Raw genomic sequence first — 27,415 nt, forward strand, 5'->3', positions numbered from 1 at the left:
GGAAACTTCTGTGCAGCCATATTCGAAGGGGCCCCGAAAAGCTCCTGGGGAGCACTGTGTGAGTGAGTGGGGCTTCTGATGTTGGACTTCATTCTCGGGTGATGTGGTTGGTAACACATTAGATTTGATTTGTGAATTCTCCAATGTTGGAATGTTCTCTGCACAGTTACGTTTTTCCAAAAAGAGATGTCTGCCGAGGGTGTCTAAACTTTGGCTGGCTGTATTTTGAGAGCAGGATAGGGAGAGTTGGGACAGACCAGGAAAGGGTAGCATGCATGGTTCCTTGCCATTCAATATTTAGCCTTTTGTTTCATCTCTGTTTTCAGACAAATGAATCTCTCTACCTTCAGAAATGCCTGCTACAGAGTCTGTTACTCTTTGTGGGTTTCAATTGTTCTAGTTCTGGAGGCAAGTAGATGTTTGTTGACTTGACTGTGTGGTCAGGTTGGAGATGGGGACAAGGGGTCAAATACTCCTCTCTTTAGTGAGTTATCCCCCCACCAGGGGCTTTGTAATTCCCAGGCTTTAATTCTCAAGCCTTTCTCCAGGTTTCTGTAGGTGGAATTGGCTTCTCTTTGATATTCTCTTCTGCCAACAAAGTCTTTTAATGTCTTCCACCTATATTCTCTCTTCACTGTGGTTTAGAAGTTACAGATTATCTCCTAATTTTATTGCAGATGAAGTTTATGTTTCTTATTCTTATTGTTTTGAGGAATGATTATGGAAAGAAGGAGACTGAAAAGTCCTATCTTTACACACCTGAACTATTGATAGTATTTGTCATTTCTTTCTTTCTTTCTTTTTTTTTATTTGAGGCAGGGTCTCTTTCTCTGTCCTCCAGGCTGGAGTGCAGTGGCACCATCAAAGCTCCTGGGCTCAAGCGATCTTCAGTAACTGGCATCAAGCCTCCTGAGTAGCTGCAACTGCAGGCACATGCCACTATGCCTGGCTGATTTTGTGTGTGTGTCTGTGGGGTCTCGCTATGTTGCCCAGGCTAGTCTTGAACTCCTGGCCTGAAGCAGTCATTCTGCCTTGGCCTCCAAAACTGCTGAGGTCACACATGTGGAGCCACCACACCTGGCCACAGCAGTGTAATTTTTTTGTTTTTGAGTTGGAGTCTCGCTCTGTCACCCAGGCTGGAGCGCAGTGGCATGATTTTAGCTCACTGCAACCTCTGCCTCTGAGTTTCAAGTGATTCTCCTGCCGCAGACTCCCAAGTAGCTAGAATTACAAGCGTGTGGCACCACGCCCAACTGATTTTTGTATTTTCAGTAGAGATGGGGTTTCACCATATTAGCCAGGCTGGTCTTGAACTGACCTCAGGTGATCCGCCCACCTCAGCCTCCCAAAGTGCTAGGATTACAAGTGTGAGCCACCACACCCAGCCTATAATTTCATTAAGAATGATTCTTAAGCTTTTCCTTTGTCTCAGAAACTCAAAAATAGTTGGCTATGTTGAGTATGTCCCATTACCAATGGCAATGTTACGGAACGCTAAGATGGCCATCCTTCATCAGCTCAAATCCCTGTCAGATTTTTATCCTTCTCAGAGAAATTTCTGTAGGAACCATAATTGTACACCAAATGAATTTTTTTAATCTAAAATTTATTTTTCCCAGTCTGGTTTTCTACTTGTCTATTTCTCTTTTATTTAGTAAAACCATCAGTGGGATCTAATGCCATGAGCCATACTGATAAAGCTATTTTTTTATATTCATTCCCTCAATTAAATTACCTTCCTTATTAATTCTCAAAGGGTATTCTGAATAATGTCATCTGTTTTATTTATTTTTATTTTTCCCTTTCTTTAAGTGAAAGGCTTAGATTAGATTCTGAGTTCATGTGGGATTTTTGTCAGGTGGGATTGTAATGATTTTTTTTATATCTTTGCTAATTTTTTCCCTTTCGCTGTCCTTCTCTATTAGAGTATCATTGACATCCTCTTAGATCCTTGTCTTCCAAAATATGTAGTAATTGTGAATAACTTATTTTTTTTTTTGAAATGGAGTCTCCCTCTCGGCTCACTGCAACCTCCACCATCTGGGTTCAAGTGATTCTCCTGCCTCAGCCTCCCAAGTAGCTGGGATTAGAGGTGCGCGCCACCACACCTGGCTAGTTTTTGTAGTGGCAAGGTTTCAAAGTGTTGGCCAGGCTAGTCTCAAGCTCCTGACCTCAAGTGATCTGCCTGCCTCGGCCTCCCAAAATGAAGGGATTGTAGGCATGAGCCACCATGCCTGGCTGCTTTCCATTTTAAAGACACTTTTTTCCTGACCACATTTCTTCAGTTGCAGTCTTATGTTTTGCACCATTTGTATTAGGAAGATTTTTATTTATTTGTTTGCTTTTAATCTTTTTTTCTACACCTGCTCACGCTCTTGATTTTTTTTTTTTTTTGAAATGAGCTAACAAAGTTGCTTGACTCTCATCAGAAGAAAAACAGGCCTAGGAATATAAGAAACATTTAATGGAAAAGTATAGGACCAGCAAAGTAGGAAATGTTATTCAAGGACAGCTGTTTCATCAACAACTGTTCTTTTTAAGGGTAACTTAAGATGTTTATTTATAATTTATGTTGATACAGAATGAAATAAATGGATTATTTTCTTTCTGCAAATAACCTTTTTCCTTTTCCTTTTCTAGCCTGCTCATTCAAGAAGTCGTAGTTGGGATGACAAAACATGTCAAAAGTCAGCTAATGTTAGCATTTGGCATAGGAATTACTCTCCCAGACCAGAGTCGGGTATTGTTTCAGATGCCCCACGATTGAAGGAAAATCCGAGTACTGTGGGAGTAGAACGAGTGATTAGTACTAAAAGGTTAAATCTCCCAAGGAAATCATCCATTGTGAAAAGACCAAGAAGTGGTACGTATTTCAGTTTTTTAAAATGCTGGTGAATATCGGTCATATTTAAGAAATCATTGCCCAATGTAAAGTCGTGAAGATTTTCTCCTGTTTTCTTCTAGAAGTTTTATGGTTGTATTAGTCCATTTTCACCCTGCTGATAAAGACATACCTGAGACTGGGCAATTTGCAATAGAAAGAGGTTTAATGGACGCACAGTTCCATGTGACTGGGGAGGCCTCACAATTATGGTGGAAGGTGAAAGGCACGTCTCACATGGTGGCAAACGAGAAGAGTGAGAGCCCAGTGAAAGGGGTTTCCCCTCATAAAACCATCAGATCTCATGAGACTTTTTCACTACCATGAGAACAGTATGGGGGAAACAGCCACTACGATTCAGTTACCTCCCACCAGGCCCCTCCCACAACACATAGGAATTATGGGAGATACAATTCAAGATGAGATTTGGGTGGGGACACAGCCAAGCATCATCATTAGTTTTAGCTCTTACATTTTACAGTTTTAGCCTGTGAGCCATTTTGAGTTAGTTTTTTTTTTAAATATGTGATGTAAGGATTATGGCTTTTTTTTACCTTGTATATATGGCTGTCCAATTGTTCCAGTACCCTTTGTTAAAAAGTTTTCCTTTCCCCGTTTAATTCCCTTGGCACATCTGCTTAAAATCAGCTGACCACATATATGTGGATCTTTTTCTGAACTCTGTTATTCTACACCATTGCTCTCCATATCTATCTTTACATCAGACAAACTTTTGATTACTGTGGCTTTATAGGAAATCTTGAAGTGGGACAGCGTAGGTCTCTTAAGTTTGTTTTCTTTTGAAAAGCTGTTTTAGCCATTCTGTGTTTTTCACATTTCCATGTACATTTTAGAATTTAGCTTTTTAATTTCTATTAAAAAAAAAAAAAAGGCCAGGCATAGTGGTTTGCACCTACTTAACTGCAACATTTTGGGAGGCCAAGGCAGGTGGATTGCTTGAGCCCGGGAGTTCAAGACCAGGCTTGGCAACGTACTGAGACCCTGTCTCTAAAAAAAAATTTTTAAGGCCAGGTGCAGTGGTTCACACCTGTAATCCCAGCACTTTGGGAGGCCGAGGCAGGCAGATCACTTGAGATCAGGTGCTCCAAGACCAGCCTGGCCAACATGGCAAAACTTCATCTCTACTAAAAATACAAAAAATTAGCCAGGCATGGTGGCACACATCTGTAATCCCAGCTACTTATGAGGCTGAGACAGGGGAATCACTTGAACCTGGAAGGCAGAGGAAATTAAGAAAGCTGTTAGCTGGTTATTCTCCAAAGCTGCAGCTTCCCTGCTCAAAGCGTCTTACTAATTCAGAATACATTATCGTAAAACAAAAAATAAAAACAAAAGAAATTTTTAAAAAATTAGCCGAGGCCGGGCGCGGTGGCTCAAACCTGTAATCCCAGCACTTTGGGAGGCCGAGACGGGCGGATCACGAGGTCAGGAGATCGAGACCATCCTGGCGAACACGGTGAAACCCCGTCTCTACTAAAAAGTATTAAAAAACTAGCCCGGCGAGGTGGCGGGCGCCCGTAGTCCCAGCTACTCGGGAGGCTGAGGCAGGAGAATGGCGTAAACCCGGGAGGCGGAGCTTGCAGTGAGCTGAGATCCGGCCACTGCACTCCAGCCTGGGCGACAGAGCGAGACTCCGTCGTGCAAAAAAAAAAAAAAAAAAAAAAAACTAGCCGAATATGGTGATGCATGTCTGTAGTCCCGTGAGGTGGGAGGATCACTTGAGCCTCGGAGTTCGAGGCTGCAGTGAGCCATGGTCACATCACTGTGCCCCAGCCTGAGTGACAGAATAAGACACTGTCTCAAAACAGATAAAAAATAAAAATAAAAAGTCTATTGAGATTTAGTTGAATCCATACATCAATTTGGAGAAAGTTGACATTTTAACAATACTGAGTTTTCTGATTCATTCATTTAAGTCTTTAATGCTTTGTAGTTTTCATTGTACAGATCTTAACATATCTGTTGTCAAATTTATCTTTATATATTAGATTTTTGATGCTGCTGTAAATAGTGTTTTCAGTTTTGTTTTGTTTTCTAGTTGTTAATTGATGGTATATAGAAATACCGTTGATTTTTGTACATTAATCATATATTTGCAACCTTGCTCACATCACATATTAGTTCTAGTATCTCTTTTGTGGAATACATAGTATTTTCTATATAAATGACTATGTCTCCTGCGAATAAAGATAATCTTTCTTCTCCTTTTCCAGTTTAAATACCTTTTATTTATTTTTCTTAGTATAGGAATCTAAGCTTGTTTTCTTCTGAACTGCCTGACTTCAGGATTTCCTGTAAACCACAGTGTGTGATGTAATAGTGTGTCTGATGTAAAGATAGGTAAGGAGAGCTTTGCTGCAGAATAATAGAGTTCAGAAAAAGATCCACATATGTGGTCAGCTGATTTTGAACAGATGTGCCAAGACAATTAAATGGGGAAAGGAAACTAGAATCTCTAGTACAATATTGAACAGAAGTGCTGAGAGTAATATACTAGGTATTGGGGAAACATGGGAATATTTTCACCATAGAGGATGTTTAACATGGAAAGAATGATTATAATTGCTTCCTTCTCTCTTAACTTCCTTCCCTCAGACATCTACATCAGTGAATGAAATAGCAACAATTAAAATAAAGACTTGCAGATTTTAATTCATGCTTTTATTTTTCAAATTTAAATATAGATTATACATATTCAGCTGAAATATCCTGATTCCTTATGAACCTAAATGATTTTCATGATAATTATCTCTGAACCTTTGTTTCTTCATATGAAATAAAAGGTTTTTGTGTATGTTATATAAGATAATATATACTTGTTATAGAAGTACACTGTACATACATGTTCTTTCTTTCTTTCTCTTTCTTTCTTTCTTTTCTTTCTTTTCTTTCTTTTCTTTCTTTCTTTCTTTCTTTTCTTTCTTTCGACAGAGTGTGGCCTGTGTCACCCAGGCTGGAGTGCAGTGGCGTGTTCTCAGCTCACTGCAGCCTCCACCTCCTGGGTTCAAGGAATTCTCTACCTCAGCCTCCCAAGTAGCCGGGATACAAGCATCCACTGCCACACCTGGCTAATTTTTGTATTTTTAGTAGAGATAGGGTTTCACCATGTTGGCCAGGCTGGTCTTGAACTCCTGACATCATGATCCACCTGTCTCAGCCTCCCAAAGTGCTGGGAATACGGGTGTGAGCCACCTCGCCTGGCCTGTACATGTTGTTTCGTTTTCTTCTGCTACGTTCAAGATATGCTGTCCATTTTATGTAGATAGCTCACTATCAGCAAGTTTACAAGCTCTTTATGTCAGACTAAGTCTACTTTTTTATAACTACAACTTATCAATAGGTTTTATCCCCTTTCTACACTCACAAACACAAAAACAAAACAAAAGAACTAGAGCAAGTTTAGTTCCTATTTTAGGTACCAGCCCCTCAGATGATTTAGAGATAGCCGTTGTGGCACTCCTAAATTTCTCTTCCAGGCTCTTATGTTCCTTGGACATTCAGGTTGTGCTCTGGATCTAATACAGGTTTTTAATAATAGCATAATTGTTAAAGTGAGTATGATTATTGAAATGTGGTCTGCTTACCACAGACTAAATATTTAGAATTGTGGCACTATTTCAGTTCTGTGCTTTTATTATTGCAAACTAAGATTGTATTCACATTCTTGCAATCTGGCATTTTGCTGGAATTTGCTGAGTTGATAATTGATATTTGCCAGTTGCTGTTAAGCCAGGTCTAGTTACATTTTAAACTTAAATGTGGGTTAACTCATTCCTCTTACAATAATCTTAATTCATTTTAGTTCATTGTTCTGCCTGCTGATTTTTTTTGTTTGAATCTTTGTATTTTCTAACAAATGGGTATTATCTATGTCATCTGGAAATGGATGAGTCTAAAAGTTTTGGTTGCAGTATGTCTGCTTTTATAATGTTTTAACTGAATCAGAGCAAGTACAGAAATCTGGAGCATATGAGACAGACTTCCTTTTGACTGACAGTTGCCAGTAATAGTCTTCTAGGCCTATGCAACTTGCTGCAAATCCCCATAACTAATATACAGCAGATAGCGCCTTGCATCGTCTGCTAGGATGATGCGAGGGACACCCAAGTGTCTTGCCAAATTCAAGACATGCTTAACTTATGGAGTCCCCAAACAGCTATGCTAATAACCTGACTGACAAAAAAAAAAAAAATGAGGTTAATCTGGTGTGGCTTCTGAAAGCCTTGTTGGGGAGCCTGGAACACTTGTTTTTCTTCTTCTGCAAGGACTCACAATTCCCTGCATAATAAACAGATTTCACTTTTGCCAGGAATCGACGTCTAATTTGCTGATACAGCTTTTCAAAAATCTGTGCCTTAAAAATATGAGACATCTTGTTTCTGGTATCTTGGTAGCCCCAACCTATCTTATCAACTTCACAAAGATTACGGTAGTGTGCACTTACACCTCTGTGAAGAAGAAGCTGTACAGACTCAGAATCAGTCAAAGCGATTCAAAGAACCTTAGTGCTGACTCTATGTACTTACCTATCTCAGACTTTAAACTTTTGTTGTTAGTCTTATGATTTATTTTAGTACCACAGAATATATTTGACACACAGCAATCTTCTTGGGCCTCATAGTGAAGTAATGAGGATCAGAGCTACAGCACAAATTACTTAGGACTATTTGACAGTCACAATATACATCAAAACCCAGAACACATAAACCGTATGTATCAATAGCTGCTGGTTTTACTGGAACATTTTAACGACTGATCATTAACCATATATTTACATATAAATTTTCCTGGAGAATTTTTTATATTCAAAATTAGACCCTTAGTATAATGAATAGATCGCCACACAGGATTATGCTCTGAAATTTTGATTTGGGTAATTTTAACGTGAAATTGTATAAACAGCTGTTATTAAATCTTAAACTAACGTGTGAAATTATAAAACGGAGCTAAGGGAATTTTTTTGAATCATCCTTATCCTTATGTTTTCTTTAATGAGGCATAGTTTTTTAAAAAAAAAGTAAGTCCTTATTTTTAGGACAATGTGATGTGGACTGAAGTTAAGGCCAAATCTCTAAGTACATGTGAAACAAAGATTTATAGATAATTTTGTTTTTATTTAGAAGAGTTGTCAGAAGATGACCTGTTGAGTCAGTATTCTCTTTCATTTACAAAGAAGACCAAGAGAAATAGCTATGAAGACAATAAGTCATTGAGCTCTTCTGAAGTGTTTGTGCCTGACCTGGTAAATGGACCTACTAACAAAAAGAGCGTAAGCACTCCACCTAGAACGAGAAATAAATTCGCAACATTTTTACAAAGGAAAAATGAAGAAAGTGGTGCAGTTGTGGTTCCAGGGACCAGAAGCAGGTATAGTTATGTCTCCAGAATGTTGTCTGTTGTATTATGTACTCTGTTGGTATTTATTTTGTCTTTTTTTAAAATTAATTTATTATACATTAAGTTCTGGGGTACATGTGCAGAACGTGCAGTTTTGTTGCATGGGTATACACGTGCCATGGTGGTTTGCTGCACCCACCAACTCGTCACCTACATTAGGTATTTATTTCTCCCAATGTTATCCCTCCCCTAGCCCTCCATCCCCCGACAGGCCGGGGTGTGTGATGTTCCCCTCCCTGTGTCCATGCGTTCTCATTGTTCAATTCCCACTTATAAGTGAGAACATGCAGTGTTTGGTTTTCTATTCATGTGTTAGTTTGCTGAGAATGATGGTTTCCAGCTTCATCCACGTCCCTGCAAAGGACGTGAACTCATCCTTTTTTATGACTGCATAGTATTCCGTGGTGTATATGTGCCACATTTTCTGTATCCAGTCTATCACTGATGGGCATTTGGGTTGGTTCCAAGTCTTTGCTATTGTAAATAGTGATGCAATAAACATACGTGTTCATGTGTCTTTATAGTAGAATGATTTGTAATCCTTTGGGTATATGGCCAGTAATGGGATTGCTGGGTCAAATGGTATTTCTAGTTCTAGATCCTTGAGGAGTTGCCACACTGTCTTCCACAATGGTTGAACTAATGTACACTCCCACCAACAGTGTAAAAGCATTCCTATTTCTCCACATCCTCTCCAGCATCTGTTGTTTCCTGACTTTTTAATGATTCCCATTGTAACTGGCGTGAGATGGTATCTCGTTATGGTTTTGATTTGCATTTCTCTAGTGACCAGTGATGATGAGCCTTGAATAAGCATTGAGTCTAGAGGGAAGCAGGTGTAGACCCTGCCTTAATCTGATTACAGTTTTATCATGTATTGTCTTAGTTCTGACATAAACCCCTTTAACTTCTAGTACTTTTGTAATCTCTCTGTACAGAATCAGAATAAAAGAGGATTGTAGCCCCTATTATTAATTTTGCATTACAGACATTCTGTTTTTTGCGGAGTTCCCTTCCCCCCCTTTTTTTTCTACTTTTTTTGTTTCTTTGAGGGCTTAATACAATTTTGCAAAGTATTTTCAGAAATATATTTTAATGTAGATGACTGGAGCTGTAATATTAATTGAGAACCTGATACCATGCCAGGTGCTATAGTTCACAAATGAGAAAGACAGTTTTTGTTTTCCAGAAGCTTGTAGTTCAGTTGGAAAAATAAATACATAAACAAAAATCTTTCCATACAGTATGGTGAGTACAGAGATAAAGGCATGAATACAGTGTTTTGAGGGCATTCAAGGGGCATCTAATGCTGGGGCAGTGGTTGGAAAGGGTGAGAGGGAAGGGATGAGTGTTGGGTGTCCCTGCCTAGGTTTAAATGACAGGTGAAGCAGGCAAAGACCAGTGCCAAGTGCCTTCCCAGTACAGTCAGAAGGCTTGAGGAAAGGTGTAAAGATGGGGAGCAGCATGGGGCCCAGGACAACTCCTTGCTGTCCATCAGTGCTGTGATGACCTCTGCCAGAATTCAAACTGGGGAAAAGTGGCTGGTGAGGGGGGCAGAAATAGGCAGGAGACCATTCACTGAAGGCTTGTATGCCAATGTGGGAACTTTTAGTCTTCTTTAGAGGCGATAGAAACATTGAGAGGGTCGCCGGGCATGGTGGCTGATGCCTATAATCCCAGCACTTTGGGAGGCCGAGGTGGGTGGAGTTTGAGACTAGCCTGACGAAATGGTGAAACCCTGTCCTTACTAAAAGTACAAAAATTAGCTGGACGTGGTGGTGTGCACCTGTAGTCCCAGCTACTTGGGAGGCTGAGACACGAGAATTGCTTGAACCCGGGAGGAGGTTGCAGTGAACCATCACGCCACTGCAGTCCGGCCTGGGTGAGACAGAGCAAGACTCTGTCTCCAGAAAAAAAGAAAAGAAAAGAAAAGAAACTTGGAGAGGGTTTTAGTCAGGGGAGGTGGTGTATGATTTGATCTCTGTTTTAGGTCAGCCATTCTGAGTGCCCGTGAAGAGTGGGTTCAAGAGGGCCACAGGTGGGGCCCAAGGATCAGGTGGGCTGTTGCCGTAGTCCCTGGGAGCAATGAGATTGTGAAGAGTCAGTTTCATTTGTGGGTTAGGAATTTAGAACCTGGAGTCAGGCTCCCTGGATTTGAATCCTGTTGTGTTCATTATGAGATGTGTGACTTGACAAGTTAACTTCTGGGCACTTCAGTTTTCTCCTTTTAAAAATGGGGCTAACAATGATGACAGCCTTAGGACCAATGAGAGGAGTAAATGAGTTACTATTAGCAGTGCACCTAAGGCAGTGCCTTACAGGTAGATAATAAACATACAGTAAGTAACTCTTATTATGTTGACTTTAGATGGTGGTGCCACAACATGAAAAAGGAAATATAAGTGTCAGAAGTGATCTAGGCATGATAGAGTAACACTAAGAGAGAAAAGTTACTGGCTGCTGTATTCCACTAGAAGACTTCGAATGAGTAGTCTTTGTTTTTCAAGTTTATTTTTTATTTTTATTTTTATTTGAGACGAAATTCCACTCTTGTCGTTCAGGCTGGAGTACAGTGGCGCCATCTTGGTTTACTGCAACCTCCACCTCCCAGGTTCAAGCAATTCTCCCGCCTCAGCCTCCCGAGTAGCTGGGACTACAGGCACCCGCCATCACGCCTAGCCAATTTTTATGTTTTTAGAAGAAACAGGGTTTCACCATTTTGGCCAGGCTGATCTTGAACTTCTGACCTCAAGTGGTCCACACACCTCGGCCTCACAAAGTGCTGGGATTACAGGTGTGAGTCACCACACCCTGCCCTGTTTTTCAAGTTTAATAAATCAGGCAGCAGTCAGCTTTGTCTAACCATGATGATGGGAGATGAGCATGAAGGAATGAACCACTGGTAGTTTCTTAGTCTCACCTCAGGTGATGTTTCAAACCCTTCTCCCATGGAGTCTTCTCAAGGAAACAGTTGCAATACAATATGATTAAATAATAGTTTTGATTCTACTTTTGCTACTCACCCTCATTAAAGGTGCTTGTTAACAGTGGAATGAAAAATTGGCCACAAAAATGGAACAGTGTTCTAGATAATATGCACTGATTGGGCTGGCCACGGTGGCTCACACCTGTAATCCCAGCACTTTGGGAGGCCGAGGCGGGCGGATCATGAGGTCAGGAGATCGAGACCATCTTGGCTAAAATGGTAAAACTCCGTCTCTACTAAAAATACAAAAAATTAGCCAGGCGTGGTGGCGGGCGCCTGTAATCCCAGCTATTTGGGAGGCTGAGGCAGGAGAATTGCTTGAACCCGGGCGACAGAGGTTGCAGTGAGCCAAAATCACACCACTGCACTCCAGCCTGGTGACAGAGCGAGACTTCGTCTCAAAAAAAAAAAAAAAAACACACTAATGAAAAAGTTCTAGAAAGTTGACTTCTCTCACTTGGAACAAGTTTTCTAGCTTGGTTTTGCTTTTCCGCTGGGGTGAGAGTAGAGTTTCCCTGGGCTGCTGCTTCACGTTGAGCTCTCCTTTGGAGACAACAAATGAGAACGTGTGTCTCTACAGGGCTTGCCTATTTAGTCATTGTAGAAACTTAAGGAAATCTTCTAGTTTGAGAGTGTACATGGCTGCTTTATGTAGTTTAGATGTTTCACTAGCAACTTGTTCAGAGGGTACGTTAAGAAATACCTAGAGAAATAATTTTTTTCTCTATCAGCTTTCTGTGAGAAATAATTATCAGGAGTAAGTCAGTCTTTGATGTATCATTTTATGGCTTATGTTATATAGCAACATTTAATAATGACTAGATAGGACTAGGCTCACGCCTCTAATCTCAGCACTTTGGGAGGACAAGGAGGATAGATCACCTGAGGTCAGGAGTTTGAGACCAGCCTGGCCAACATAGTGAAACCCCATCTCTACTAAGTATACAAAAATTAGCTGGGCGTAGTGGCAGGCGCCTGTAATCCCAGTTTCTCTGGGAGCTGAGGCAGGAGAATTGCTTGAACCCAGAAGGAGGAGGTTGCAGAGAGTTGAGATCGCACCCCTGCACTCCAGCCTGGGTAACAGAGCGAGACTCCATCTCAAAAAAAAATTTTTTTTTAATTAACTGGATATTATTAAATTAGTTTTCAAAGTTAATTTTCAAAGTAATTTTACGTGTTTTTCTATTTCTCACAAAAATATTATGAGATACACAGGATTGATGCTATCTTCACTATTTGGGGTTAAGAGACTGAGGCTCTGAGAGGTTAAACGTTCTCAAGGTTGTATAGTTAGTACTGGTGGTAGGAAAATTCCTAGTCACAGTTGATAGAATGGATTGGAAGCAGCATACAATCCAATAGGCCTGGATTTGAATTCTCACTCTGTCATCTTTTTAGTTGAGTCATCTTTCACACACTGTTCACCTCCCTGAGCCTATTTCTTCATAAAAAATGGATGATTATACACATAAGTCTGTTGTGAAGGTAAATAGAAACTCTGCGTATCAAGCACCTGGCATAATGCCTAGTCATTAATATATGTGCAAGCATTACCACTCCTCTCTTTTTAATAGAATGCAAGTAAAAGGAGATATCAAACATGTAAAACGTTGTCACCAATTTGCCTGCATTTGGGAAGCCTGTTTTAAGTCTTAATTATTTTTATTTTGTAGGTAGTTATCACAGAAACATGCCAGTTTTATCTTTTGAGATCTGGAAATACAAGTCAATTAAGTAACAGTATAGGCCAGTTGGGAAGAAGGTTCTGAGTTTTAATTCTGTTTGTTGCTAGCCAATTAATTTTATAACCCTGGCATTGTCACTATCACTTCTCTTTACCTGTGAAACGATATGTGGAAGAATAGTTGGGCATCACAGAAATTACTGTTGATTTAAAAATGAATTTGCAGTCGTATCTAGGAGCTCATGTTTTCTGCTTACTGAAAAGCCTAGTAAGAGCTTTTCTTCCATGTACTGCTTCCTGCCCCCTCCCCATACAACTAATCTAGGGATTTGGTGAAAGGATAGAAAGGATTTTTACTCTCTAGCATTTAGTAAATATTCTGTTCATTATCTTGGATTTGAACTAGTGCTTACTAAGGAGGTAAATTCTCTTAAATTTTATGTTTTATCTGATCATGTACACTAGGATTTTTTTTTAAACCTAAAAACTCCTTGTCTCCTCAATAATACTGATCTTTCATTTTTATTGGATTTTTTTTTTAAAGCTGCTATACTATATAGTGACACTTCTTTAGTAATATGGATTTTAATGATTGATTTGAAAGAAAGTCTTAACCTGTATATTTAAAAGAGTGTAGAAGTGTATAGGGTATATAACATGCTGGTAGATTAGTATACTATTACAAGTTCCCAGATGGTATAATGCTAGGAGCAAAGCTAAGATGAAGGGTAAATAGCTAATTTCTTTAATTTTGCTTCCTACAAAATATGAGAGAATAGTTGTAAATTGTCCTTTTGGTTGCGTATTTCTACATCTGTTCATATGTTTGACCATCTTTTAGCCCCATCCTAGGTACTGTGGAAGATACAAAGACTTGGGAAGTACCTGCCCTCAAAGAGTTTCTCTTCTATTTGAGAGTCCATAAGTTTAGGGAAAGAACACCTATAGGATGATTAGGCATAAATAAAGTACAGAAGTTCCAGGTACATGTGTATATAGAAGACTGCTTTTAGAAAGTCCTCTCTAGACCAGGCGCTGTGGCTCACGCCTGTAATCCAAACACTTTGGGAGGCCGAGGTGGGCGGATCACCTGAGATTGGGAGTTTGAGACCAGCCTGACCAACATGGAGAAACCCGTCTCTACTAAAATGCAAAATTAGCCGGCGTGGTGGCGCGAGCCTGTAATCCCAGCTACTCAGGAGGCTGAGGCAGGAGAATCACTGGAGCCCGGGAGGCGGAGGTTGCAATGAGCCGAGATCGTGCCACTGCACTCCAGCCTGGCGAGAGAGAGAGACTCCATCTCAAAAAAAAAGAAAGTCCCGTCTAAAAATTCATTGCATAAATAGAATTCTAAATATGTGAATGTTGGCATAATCAAAATTTGAATTTTGACTAAAATTTAAGATTTTTTATGCCTTTATGAAATTATGTATTTATGAGACTTTTTTCAAAAAGCAACTAATTATTCCATTTTGAATCTTGACACCCCTTGAGAAAACTCTAAAATACTTATACTTATTGTTTCTATTCCTTTTTTCCGGTTAGGTTTTTTTGCAGTTCTCCAGATTCTATTGACTGTGTATCAAACGAAGGGAGCAGCCAGCCTGTGGATGAAGCTTCTGTCACAGATAAAGAGAACAATCTGCATGAATCAGAGTATGGAGACCAAGAAGGCAAGAGACTGGTTGACACAAACGTAGCACATAATTCAAGTGATGACATGCCGAATAATCATATTCCAAGTGATCATATTCCAGACAAGGCAACAGTGTTTACAGATGAAGAGTCTCACTCTTTTAAGAGCAGCAAATTCACAAGGACCATTTCACCACCCACTCTGGGAACGCTAAGAAGTTGTTTTAGTTGGACTGGAGGTCTTGGAGATTTTTCAAGAACGCCGAGCCCCTCTCCAAGCACAGCATTGCAGCCATTCCGAAGAAGAAGCGATTCCCCCACCTCTCTGCCTGAGATTAGTATGTCTGACGTGTCTCAGTTAAAGAGCGAGGAGTCCAGTGATGATGAGGTTCATCCCTTACGAGAAGGGGTGTGTTCTTCACAGTCCCAGGAAAGTGGAGAATTCTCCCTGCAGAGTTCAAATGCATCCGAGCTTTCTCAGTGCTCCAGCAAAGACTCCGATTCAGAGGTAAGTCAAATCCTGAAGGCTTCCTTTTCAAATTTACATGTAAGAAAACATAGATTGTTACTCAAATCATTGAGGAAATTTTTCCTACACGTAAATGACGAGCTATATTAATTTTTTTCATTCTAAATTCCACTGTGCAGAAAGTTCACATTTTATGCATGTGAAGGACTTCTCTGTATCTTTCACATTTTAAACTCCAATACGTGTAAATTAACTCTGTGTATTTCCTGAATCACTGTGTGTTCCATTGGTGGGTATCTCAAGGTATGCCACAGTTAAAACCTAGGCAGAGTGATAATCTGTGAAATGAAAAATTATTATCAGTTTATTATTCAAATCCTTAATATGCTCTTGAATTCAGATAACATTTAAGACCGTATAAGGGGCCAAGTGTGATGGCTCATGCCTATAATCCCAGCACTTTGGGAGGCCGGGGTGAGTGGATCACTTGAGGTCAGGAGTTTGAGACCAGCCTGGCCAGCATGGTGAAACCCTGTCTCTACTGAAAATGCAAAAATATTAGGCAGGCATGGTGATGGGCGCCTGTGATCCCAGCTATTCAGGAGGCTGAGGCAGGATAATCGCTTGAACCTGGGAGGCGGAGGTTGCAGTGAGCCGAGATTGAGCCACTGCCCTCCAGCCTGGGGGACAGAGCCAAACTGTCTCAAAAAAAAAAAAGAAAAACAAAAACAAAAAAAAGAGAGAGACCTTATAAGGAAGTGGCCCTGTTAATGCAATGGTATCCATCTTAAGTTTTAGTACTTCAGAAATGTATTTTCATTTACTCTTCTTATTCCTGCTAAACACCTTATGACAAGACAAAACAGTAATACAAGTGATGTTGTAATTCTGTTTTAAATTAATAAAAGCATCCTAACCAGTTTTTTCTTCTATTAATATATAATGTATCTTGTATTCTGACATAAAACTCCAAATAAGTACAGTCGTGTGTTACTTAACTATATGTTCTGAGACATGCATTGTTAGGTGATCTGATTTGGTCGTTGTACAAACATCATAGAGTGAACGTACACAAACCTAGATGGTCTAGCCTACTACACACCTAGGCTAGATGCTAAAGCCTTATTGCTCTGAGGCTACAACCTGTACAGCACGTTACTGAACTGAACATTGTAGGCAACTATAACACAATGGTAAGTATTTGTGTGTCACACCTAGAAAGTTATAGTGAAAATACTGAATATGCAATCCAAATATGCAGACCACCGAATACATGGTCTGCTGTTGAATGAAACATGGTTACGCAGTACATGACTGTACTGCTCATAAGATCCAGTGATATATTTTTAAATGACATGTTGGCAGTAGCTTTTTTTAAACCTGAGTTATCTCAAATTAACCAACATAAAATTCCTTCTTTATCTTTATGAACTATAATAACCGACCAAGTTGTAGGAACAATTATAGCCATGGTAATATTTGACAAAATTTTGATACCTGATAATTCCAAATATTGAACAGCATCTAATAAATCAGTGTAGCTTTATTTATTAAAGAAGAAAATAGTTTATTCAAGTTCCCAAAGGAAACTAGAGATATACTGGACTGAAATTGAAGAAAAAAGCCAAATTAAAATGTGTAAATAAGTTGTTTTCGTTTGGAGAAAGCTGAAATGTATTCATATATTTGAACCCAAAATCTGTCCCCCGTGCCTTTTTTTACATTTTTTTTTTTTTCCCAAAATCGGGCAGCCTCCTGAGCCAGAGTAGGCTCAGAGACTTCCTTATGTTTTTTGTTGTTGTTGTTGTTGTTGTTGTTGTTTTGCAACAGAGTCTCACTGTGTCGCCCAGGCTGGAGTGTAGTGGCACAGTCTCGGCTCACTACAACCTCCGCCTCCTGGGTTCAAGTGATTCTCCTGTCTCAGCCTCCTGAATATTTGGGATTACAGGTGTACACCACCATGCCTGGCTAATTTTTGTTTTTTTGGTAGAGATGGGGTTTCACCATATTGGTCAGGCTGGTCTCGAACTCCTGACCTTAGGTGATCCACCCCCACCTCAGCCTCCCAAAATGCTGGGATTACGGACATGAGCCACCTCACTCGGCCCTTCTTACGTTTTTAAGAGGCTGCCGAGGCCGGGCGCGGTGGCTCAAGCCTGTAATCCCAGCACTTTGGGAGGCCGAGACGGGCGGATCACGAGGTCAGGAGATCGAGACCATCCAGGCTAACACAGTGAAACCCCGTCTCTACTAAGAAATACAAAAAACTAGCCGGGCGAGGTGGCAGGCGCCTGTAGTCCCAGCTACTCAGGAGGCTGAGGCAGGAGAATGGCGTAAACTCGGGAGGCGGGGCTTGCAGTGAGCTGAAATCCGGCCACTGCACTCCAGCCTGGGCCACAGAGCGAGACTCTGTCTCAAAAAAAAAAAAAAAAAAAAAAAAGAAGCTGCCGAGCCATACCCTTGGCCGTCTTGGAGGCTTCTGCTTTTCTTTTCCCTTTCTTTCACTTTGCCTTCGGTTGGTCCATCCTGAGTACTGTGCACACTGGACTAGAAGAGTGTTTCTTTTACAATGAACCTCCATCTTTATCTCGTCTTTGTCATTTCTACTTCGCACTGCATCTTCTCTTACTGCCACTTGGGTACCACAGCATTGGCTGTCTTGAACATCTTTCATAAAAACATCACTGTTAATTTGTGAGGATATTAAGTCTGCTGAGTTCTTTTGGGGTTGTCTTTTATATTTCCAGCATGCATCTTACTATTTCATTTACTTTGGAAGCGTTTAGCCAGGTTTTCCTGGGAAGCCTTATCAGCTCCCGCTGTAGCCTGGTCATATTAATAGAATTCCTCATTTTGTCTTCCGGGCTAACCTTTTTTAATACGCTAATGATTACAGAAATATGAATTCTCCTCCCCTAGCCACACCCCCCCCGAAAATTAACAAACTAAACAAAACTAGGAATCATTCATTAAGTCATCTCTTTTGCTGTCAGATGTAGTAAACTCTTATTAGAATAAATAGTTAATTCTCAAAGAATTTGATGCTGACAGTTAACGTAAAATGACATAATCTTTCTTTGATTCAGAAATGTTTCAGAAAGCTGTGATGCCCTTGGGGCATCATTTTGAATATCAGTTTTTATCCTATAGTTCAGAAGAAAATGCTCCAATATTAGAGCCTTCTGTTGGTAGTTCACTGTGAAAAGCAACACTCATAGATTCTGTGTTGAGTACCTTGACCGTATTTGAGGTTGAAGTCATCTTAGGACCTTCCTTGTGATCTTCAGGAAATGATTTAGCCCAGAGTCACAATACTCTTAGCTATGAGCAAGGAATGTTAGGGTTTCTGTAAGGTATAACACAAGTTAATGGGGTGCTTTTCACTATTGGGTTTTTTTACTGCCCTTTTTTTTGTTGTTTTTTGTTTTTTGTTTTTTTGAGTCTGTTCTGTTGCGTAGGCTGGATTGCAGAGGTACAATCTTGGCTCACTGCAACCTCCACCTCGCGCGTTCAAGCGATTTTCCCCACCTCAGCCTCCCAAGTAGCTGAAACAACAGCCATGTGCCACCACGCCCGGCTAATTTTTGTATTTTTAGTAGAGACGGGTTTTCACCATGTTGGCCAGACTGGTCTCGAACTCCTGACCTCAAGTGGTCTGCCCACCAACCTTGGCCTCCCAAAGTACTGGAATTACAGGCATGAGCCTCCACACCTAGTTTCATTGTCCTCTTTTATTTGACTTTCATGGGAATGCAGATTATAAGAGAACTCTCCATCTATAGAAAAGTCTTATCTGATAGAAAATTGGGGGCAGAGGGTAGGTCTGAAAGTCATTGCTAAAGGTGAAGTGCATTGAATACAATACTACTCCACTTGAAAGTGGATACCTTTATTTCTCTTTAAAGTTAAACACGTTACTTGATTAAAAGAAGGGATGGAGCTGCACCTGTTCAACTTATTTTAGCTAGTAAGATGAAAACTGTTAACCACACATGTGTAACTCAACATTTTTACAGTAGGAGACTCGTGTTTTATCTGACTCAGCATTTTTACATCCTCTTCTAACAGTTCATAAAAGACTTTAATTTTAAATAGATATTTTATATAATTGTCCTCTACAGCTGAAACATCTTGCTAGCTTCTTCAATGAAATTGGCAAACATCATCCTTTCCATATCAGATTCATTTTCTTTTATTAATTCTCTCCCATGTTCTTATTTTCCATTTTGTTGAATATTGGTTTGTTGTCATAAAAATTCTATAGTAAAAATATTATTTTATTTTTTTTTTGATCGGGGGACTCAAGGAATCTGATTGCAATATTAAGTTACTTGACAGTCAAAGTGACCAGACCTCCAAGCTATGTTTATCTCATTTCTCAAAAGACACACCTCTAAGGAACAAGGTAAAACATTTATTTAATTTTTTTTTAAATTTCAGAAGCAGTGTATGCTTACAACTAGAAAATGAGAAATACAAGCAGAATTAAACATTGAAATACCTGTAGTCTCTCATTTATATAAAAATGTCTGCTTTAAAACTTCATGCTTGACTGTAGGTGTTTAAGCTGTGAAACTTATTTTCTCTTGCAGTGTGTATGAAAGATCATTTTCCATGTGCTTTTAGTCATTAATGTGATGACTTTATAATATGCAGTTGTATGGGTTTTGCCAATCCTCTTATTTTTGTCATTTACCCTAAATTGTTTTGCTCTAGCAAATAATACTGCAACCAAGATCTTGTGGATACATATTTGAGGACATATTCTTGATTAGTCTGTAAGGATTCATTCCATGGAGTGGCGTTCCTGGTCCCAAGACGTGTGTGATTTAGCATTGATACATAGTCCCAAGGCGTGTGTGATTTAGCATTGATACATAGTCCCAAGGCATGTGTGATTTAGCATTGATACATACTGCCAAAAGGCCGCCTAGAAACTGTGTACCCATGGTTTTTTAAATCCAAATATATAGATATTTGTGTTACTACATAGCAAAGCATATTTTATATATTAAGCACAAATTAAAGCATATTTTATGTATTAAGTGTTCTTGTTCATTAGTATAAAAACACTATTTCCTAACTTAAAAGATGGATAAAGGTCATAAACAGGTCACAAAAGGAAAAGTACCAATGGTTGATTAATATATGTTTAACCTCATTTCTTTAACCACATGTTTAACCTCATTAGTAATCAAATAGTGCAAATTAAAATAATAAAATCATTTCTTGCCTCTTCATATTTCCAAAAAATGTTTTTAATTATGCTCATTTTTTATGAGAGTATAGAATCACATATTTTAAAAGATAAGTATTGGTCTGCCATTTCTAGAAAAAAATTTGAAAGAGTTCAAATAATTCAAGCCAGTAAGTGCATTCTAGAACTTTAGCCTAAGGAAACATTGAGAATTTAAATACAAGAATACTTAATACTGCATTGGTTATAATAGTGAAAAATTGGAAATAATCTAAATAACAATAAGGGAGTGAATTATTAAATAATCTTTGGTTTTAGCTCTTAGTGGTAGAGATATAGGTGAACTTTTTTCTGTTCTTTTTCTTGTATTTTTCTACCATGAGCATATATTATGTTTCTAGTACCATAAAAACTTTTTAAAATTGTAATACAGGCCCTGCTTATCCATTTGAAAGAAGATGTCTGTCTCACACAATATAAATATAAATTCTACCGTAGTCAATATGGGTTGCTATAACAGAATACCAGAAACTGGATTTGCTTAAATGATAAATATTTATTTATCACAATTCTAAAGGCTGGGAAGTCCCAGGTCTGGGCACCAACAGACTTGGTGTATGGTGAGAGCCCACCTCCTGGTTTGCAGACAGATGCCTTCTTGCTGTGTCCTTACATGGTAGAGGGAGAGAACATCTCTTTTGTACCTCTTCTTATAAGGGCACTAATCTCATTCCTGAGGGCTCCACTCTCATGATCTAATCACCTCTCAAAAATCCCACCATCACATTAGGATTTAAAGGGTTAGGACTTCAACATGAATGTGGGGGTCACACAACGTTCAGTCCATAGCAAATTCCAATACATTAAAGATACAAATATAAAATATGTAAATATGAGATTATTTTTTAAATTTTTGAGCAAGAAGGCTTTTGCAGTCATATCTACTAACTTGAAAAGACATTCATTATTATTGAAAAGGAAAAATATGTTAATAATATGTAAGTGGTGTTTTGTTTAAATACTTTAAAATATTCATGTGCACATTTGCATGTTTGTAGTATCATATTAAGAAGTCTGGAAAGATACATGCAGAATAATTTACAATGATGGATATGACTGGAGATGTAGAAAGTACTTTTCCAAAAGGAGTTATGTCTAGAAAGTAAAGCATCATATTATTATTATTATTCTCAGAGATTGGCCTTGTCAGGGATTTAACTACCACTTTTGTTTTGGTGACCCCCCAGCTGAGCTTTCCCTGATACCCGTCTTTAATACCTAAAATCAAACTCGTGCCTTTTACCTCTATTTCTTCTCAGAATGTTTTTTATCTATTAAATAAAATTATATTATCTGCCACTTAGTTTCAAAATCCTAAGGTTGTCCTTTTCCTTCATAATTGTCAGTTTGATCCTTCTACAGCAGTTAGAGAAAAACAGCCAAACATTGATACCTCTCCAAATTCTAACGTTTATTTCTTTGTCTTCTTTTTTTCTCCCCATCACCAACACATATTTAAGGATTTCATCTTTACTGTGTGAAACTTTATTTTAACTTTTTCATTCTTTATACACACACTGCCAGATTCATATTGTAAACTTTTTTTAATATACCTCATTCTTACTGTCCTGAGAAACAATAACAAAACTTCATTGTCTCCATTCTATCCACAGGGTAAAAATCAACCCTTAGTAGAAACAGCCTAAATGTCAATAGAGGTGTGTTTAAGTAAGTTATGGCATATATATACAATGGAAGAACAGGCAGCCTATTCAAAATAAAATTCTATTTCCTGTGAACTGAAAAAAAATCTCTAAGATGCATCATTAAGTGGAATCAAGATCCATTGAGAAAAATGAAGTGCACAACAGCGTGTATTATGCTGCCAGTTTGTGTGTGTGTGTGTGTGTGTGTGTGTGTGTGCATGCGTGAGTCTGGATGCATAGGAAGCCAGGAGCAGCAATTGCCTCTGGAAAGGGAGGCAGTGAGAGAGATTCATTTTGTTCTCTGTTCCTTTACAAAAGAGAGGACTTTTAAATTTTATGCCAGGTTTACTGTTACCTGTTAAAATAATTCATGATGACTTCTGTAATAGACGTTTATAAATAGCACATTTTTACCATTGCTTATGGGTTATTTTGTTCTTATGTATAAAGAATAGTTTGACCAGTCGCGGTGGCTCACGCCTGTAATCTCAGCACTTTGGGAGGCCGAGGCGGGCGGATCACAAGGTCAGGAGATCAAGACCATCCTGGCTAACACAGGGAAACCCCATCTCTACTAAAAATATAAAAAATTAGCCGGGCATGGTGGCATGTTTCTGTAGTCCCAGCTACTCAGGAGACTGAGGCAAAAGAATGGCGTGAACCCGGGAATTGGAGGTTGCAGTGAGCTGAGATCGCGCCACTGCACTCCAGACTGGGCAACAGAGCGACACTCCGTCTCAATAAATAAGAATAGTTTGAAATTAAAGTTAGTTGCTTTAACAAAATGGCCTTAAAATGGGTGTTTAATCTTCAGGTTCCTGGGCTATATAAATCCAGTTCTGCAGACTCTCTTTCTACAACCAAGATCAAACCTCTAGGACCTGCCAGAGCCAGTGGGCTGAGCAAGAAGCCAGCAAGCATCCAGAAGAGAAAGCATCATAATGCCGAGAACAAGCCGGGATTACAGATCAAACTCAATGAGCTCTGGAAAAACTTTGGATTTAAAAAGTGAGTTGCCTTGTTTCTTATTCTGAAACAAGATGAACTGTTATTTTCTGTAATTTCCATCCCTTTCTCCCAACTCTTTCTAGTTTCGTATGAGTCAATTTTTGTTTCTCTCACTATAAAATAATTATTTTTCTCTCTTCCCTTTAACTGATTCTTTATACTTAATTTCAATTTCTATACCTTCTTTTCATAAAAAGACGGCAAACTAAAAAAAAAGTTTTCAGTCTGGTTTTGGGGGCTCTCTGATGTTAAGCAAATTGCTTTCCTAGGCCTTAAGTCTCTTGCCTTCCTTTTTTTATCTCTCAGGATTGTAAAGAGAAAAAAATTTTATTTTATTTTATTATATTTTATTTTGTTTTGAGACAGAGTTTCGCTCTTGTTACCCAGACTGGAATGCAATGGTGCAATCTCCGCTCACTACAACCTCCGCCTCCCAAGTAGCTGGGATTACAGGCGTGCGCCACCATGCCCGGCTAATTTTGTATTTTTAGTAGACACAGTGTTTCTCCATGTTGGTCAGGCTGGTCTCAAACTCCCAACCTCAGGTGATCTGCCTGCCTCAGCCTCCCAAAGTGCTGAGATTACAGGCATGAGCCACTGCACCTGGCTGAAAATAAGATTTTTAAAGAAGGGGTAGAAGTACAGTGCTATATCATACTTCTCTAATTTATCAATCTTAAAATGGGGAGACTCATTGGATTTATATGATGAATTTGCCAGATTTGCAGTGTATGTGGCCAGCACTGCTTTAAAAGAATTCATCCTCTATATAGTTAAATTTTTGTTAACCATAATACTTCCTTCTGTTAGACCACAAAATTAGCTGCAGAGTAGCATTACCTTATAGCTATTTTCTCATTCTCAATAAAAGAAATGTGCTAAGTTTAATAAAAGATAGGGATGGAATGATAGGATTAAACCTTACCTAATAGAAATATTGTCATAGATGAGGTGGTATGAGTGGGAAACACTTTGTGAATAAGTAAGTGCTGGACAATCGTTTCTTATTTTCCATTGTGCAAAGTCTAGGATTAAACCATATGACAGCAGTTTTCAAACGTTTTATTTTCAGGAATGCTTTATACTCTTAAAAATCATTAAAGGCCCCAAAACACTTTGGTTTATGTAGGTTATATTTGTCAACACTTACCCATCATAGAAATTGAAATGAACATTTAAAAATATTAATTTTAAAATAACGATAAGCCTATTACATATGAATGTAGATAGTACATTTAAAAAATAAATAGCTGTATTTTCCAAATCCCCCTAAAAGGTGAGAAAAGTGGCACGGTTTTACATTTCATTTTGCAAATCTTTACTCTCTAGTTTGCAAATCTTTATTGTCTGGCTTAATAGAACTCAGCTGGATTCTTATATCTGCTTCTACATTTGATCTGTTATGATTTGGTGTTTTGGTTGAGTATATGAAGGAAATAGACATGTTCGTAGTTAGAAAATATATATTTTGATAGCCCTTTTAGATAATGGTAAATTTTCTTCTCTGCTGTTATGTCTAAATTCAACAACTTGTAGTTTCTTAAGGTTAGTTGTAGTGTAGAATATGAAACCATATCAACTGACTTTTTGTACTCTGTTATATTACAGTCCACTGGTGTACCTTTTTTCTGTTGCCTAGGGTGGAATGGCACAATCATGGCTCACTGTACCCTCGACCTCCTAAGCTCAAGCAGTCCTCCTGCCTCAGCCTCCTGAGTAGCTGGGACTATAGGCATATGCCACCACCCCCAGTTAATTATTTAATTTTTTACTGCAGGTGTGAGCCACTTTGCCTGGCCTATACTGGTGCACTTTTAATGCATCCTTTACATGTAACATCATGAGTTGGTCATTTGGAAAATATTGGTTCATTGAGATGTACTTCCAAATATTGATATATTTTATTATACAATATAAGAAAAAAGTCACAATCAACAAAGCCTTTAACATTGGAAAACCATTGTGTGGCAGATATGTTTTCCAAAATTTTAATTTTCATTTGAAAGCTTGAATTTTATCATTAGCAACAAATACTGTTATTTATTTTTCTTTAAAATAACAGACTCTCTTTGTTCATTTTATTTGTTTGTTTATTTATTTATTTTGAGACAGAGTCTCTCTTTGTCACCCAGGCTGGAGTTCAGTGGCGCAATCTCAGTTCACTGCAGCCTCCGCCTCCTGGGTTCAAGTGATTCACCTGTCTCAGCCTCCCAAGTAACTGGGATTACAGGCACCTGCCACCATGCCCTGCTAATTTTTTATTTTTTGTAGAGATCAGGTTTCGCTGTGTTGGCCAGGCTGGTTTCGAACTCCTGACCTCAAGTGATCCACCTGCTTGAGCCTCCCAAAGTGCTGGGATTACAGACATGAGCCAGCACGCCTGGCCCCTTTTTGTTCATTTTAGAGAAGTCCTGAATGACCTTAGTGTCACATGCTTTTACTTGAGATAAACTATCATACTTCTGTACACAATAGAAGTGTTTTGTTTGTGCTTTCCATTTTGCCACAGAATATTAAAAAGCATACCAAAAAATTAGCCGAGCGTGGTGGCATGTGCCTATAGTCCCAGCTTCTCAGGAGGCTGAAGTGGCAGAATTGCTTGAGCCCAGGAGGTGGAGGTTGCAGTGAGCTGAGATTACAGCACTGCACTCCAGCCAGAGTGCAACGGAACGAGACCCTGTCTCAAAAAAATTTAAAAAAAAAATTTGAAGTATACCAAAGGGTTGAGATTTAATGAAATTAGTGATTTTTACTGCTTCCATCAAGAACATTTTTGAGACTTTTCTTTAACTGCAAGTGCACGGAGGTGGAGAATACAAATAGTCCTGGTATGACTTGTACAGTGTGATGCCACCGTCTTGATTGACACCGAGTTGTCAGCAGTTTCACTCAGTTCTGCTTTAGCAACATCCATTCAAGTGTCAGCACAGTGGAAAGGAGGAACAAAGTCTGAATATTGTAAGAATAGTTTTGATCTTGGAAACCTGTTGAAAGGATCTTGGGACTCTCCAGGGGTCATGGAACATGCTTTGAAAACTGTTGCTAGAGAGAAATTAAGGGTGCAACAGTATTCTTAAATACCTTTGAGAAAAAAAGACTTACTGGTATTTAATTTTTGTTGACAGGAGATAGAATTACCTGTAATATCTTCATAACAGGATTAATTTGTATAGATAGCTTCCTTCCAGAAAAGAAAAAAGAAAAAACAACTGAGAGGAGAATAAAAGATAGGGCTTAGGCCGGGCACGGTGGCTCACGCCTGTAATCCCAGCACTTTGGGAAGCTGAGGCAGGCTGATCACTTGAGGTCAGGAGTTTGAGACTAGCCTGACCAGCATGGTGAAACCCCATCTGTAGTAAAAATACAAAAATCAGCCAGACGTGGTGGTGCAGGCCTGTAGTTCCAGCTACTCGGGCTGAGGCAAGATAATCGCTTGAACCTGGGAGGTGGAGGTTGCAGTGAGCCAAGATCGTGACACTGCACTCCAGCCTGGATGACAGAGCAAGCCTGTCTCAAAAAAGAAAAAAAAAAAAAAAAAGGTAGGGCTTCACCAGGACTTAACCATTTGTTCCTGCTTCACTTATATTGGTTCTTAACCATACTTGAGAAGGGCACTAAGGAGAAAAGAATTAAAGTATTGGAATCATTCTGCCTTAGCTAATATATCGAGTGGTGGCCCAGCACCTACACTGAATGGTGATTTTGAAAGCAAGATGAGGCACTAAGAAGTGAGACTCCGAATGTATGGGGAGTGCTCACAGGAGAAGCTGATTGTGTTATATAATGAATTGAACAAAATTATACAGTAAACGGTCTTATCCTCTTCATATTCCTCTATTTTGTCCAGGTAGAATATTTCTTCTCTCATAATCAGTACCCTAAAAATACCAAATTTATTTTATTGTATTTTGCAGAGATTCCGAAAAGCTTCCTTCTTGTAAGAAGCCCCTGTCCCCAGTCAGAGATAACATCCAACTAACTCCAGAAGCGGAAGAGGATATATTTAACAAACCTGAATGTGTGCGTGTTCAAAGAGCGATATTCCAGTAAATGCAGACTGCTGCGATGCTTTTGCCTGCAAAAGAATCTGATCAATTTGAAGTCCCTGTTTGGGAATGAGGCACTTATCAGCCTGAAGAATTTTTTTTCATTCTGTGCCATTTTAAGAATAGAATACATTTTGTATATTAACTTTATAATTGGGTTGTGTTTTTTTTGCTCAGCTTTTTATATGTTTATAAGAAGCTAAATAGAAGAATAATTGTATCTCTGACAAGTTTTTGGAAGTTTTAATGTTAAGTGGGAAAATCCCCTGGAGTTTATAAAAATCTACTCTAAATATTTCTGTAATGTTGTCAAGTAGAAAGATAGTAAATGGAGAAACTACAGTCCTAGAGGAAATCACTGTTTCTCCAGGCTTTAAAGTTTTCC

At 39.0% G+C, this 27,415-nt stretch overlaps 1 protein-coding gene across 3 annotated transcripts in view; it reads left to right on the forward strand.

Moving 5' to 3' along the window:
* EXO1 (exonuclease 1) overlaps positions 1-27,180 on the forward strand; it is a 41,688-nt gene extending 14,508 nt beyond the window's left edge. For 2 of the 3 annotated variants that reach the window (XM_007989942.3, XM_007989943.3), the window contains exons 10-15: positions 2,641-2,863; positions 8,023-8,269; positions 14,515-15,112; positions 19,380-19,478; positions 22,791-22,984; positions 26,899-27,180. In XM_007989942.3, the coding sequence (XP_007988133.3) occupies positions 2,641-2,863; positions 8,023-8,269; positions 14,515-15,112; positions 19,380-19,478; positions 22,791-22,984; positions 26,899-27,034 (1,497 nt within the window). In that variant the 3' untranslated portion in view covers positions 27,035-27,180. The remainder of the gene's footprint in view (positions 1-2,640; positions 2,864-8,022; positions 8,270-14,514; positions 15,113-19,379; positions 19,479-22,790; positions 22,985-26,898) is intronic. The other variant, XM_007989945.3, reaches the window with a different exon arrangement.
* Positions 27,181-27,415: the final 235 nt, after the last annotated feature.

The sequence above is a fragment of the Chlorocebus sabaeus genome, chromosome 25, assembly GCF_047675955.1.
Source record: "Chlorocebus sabaeus isolate Y175 chromosome 25, mChlSab1.0.hap1, whole genome shotgun sequence".
Taxonomy (NCBI): domain Eukaryota; kingdom Metazoa; phylum Chordata; class Mammalia; order Primates; family Cercopithecidae; genus Chlorocebus; species Chlorocebus sabaeus.